This window comes from Eimeria tenella, genomic scaffold, assembly GCF_000499545.2.
Source record: "Eimeria tenella Houghton genomic scaffold, Eth_scaff2066, whole genome shotgun sequence".
Classification (NCBI taxonomy): domain Eukaryota; phylum Apicomplexa; class Conoidasida; order Eucoccidiorida; family Eimeriidae; genus Eimeria; species Eimeria tenella.
In genome coordinates, this window is record NW_013541911.1 from 1180 (window position 1) to 1670 (window position 491).

Here is a 491-nt window from a genome sequence, read left to right on the forward strand (position 1 = left end):
TGCTTGTGTGCTGCAGGGGCTAATGTGCCGAAGCCCTGCCCCACCTTCGAACACACTTCTTTTCCCTCTTACCTCCTCGACGCAATTGCTGCTGCGGGCTTCCAAAAACCCACGCCCATTCAGGTGGGGCTGCATGCAAAACGCATGCAAAACGCATGCAAAACGCATGCAGCTTGCATGCAGGCACTTGGGAGGCGATGCACGGATCGCCGGGTCTGTCTGCCCCGCAGTGTTGGGTGCTGCTGCTGCTGCTGCACCTGCTGCTGCTGCATGTGTTGCTGCTGCTGCTGCATCTGCTGCTGCTGCTGCAGCTGCAAGGATGGCCCATTGCGCTTTCGGGAAGAGACATGATTGGAATTGCGGAGACAGGCTCAGGGAAGACTTTGGCTTTTTTGCTGCCGGGGATTGTCCACATAAATGCGCAGCCCTACTTGAGGTGGGCTCCCTGCTGCTGCTGCTGCTGCTGCTGCTGCTGCTGCTGCTGCTGCTGC

At 58.9% G+C, this 491-nt stretch overlaps 1 protein-coding gene across 1 annotated transcript in view; it reads left to right on the forward strand.

Annotated features, from left to right (window-relative positions):
• ETH_00035740 (uncharacterized protein) overlaps nucleotides 1–436 on the forward strand; it is a gene marked incomplete at both ends in the record, with an annotated part of 1166 nt that extends 730 nt beyond the window's left edge. The window contains 2 exons of the mRNA XM_013374470.1: nucleotides 17–123; nucleotides 312–436. Coding sequence (XP_013229924.1) covers nucleotides 17–123; nucleotides 312–436 — 232 coding nt within the window. The remainder of the gene's footprint in view (nucleotides 1–16; nucleotides 124–311) is intronic.
• Nucleotides 437–491: the final 55 nt, after the last annotated feature.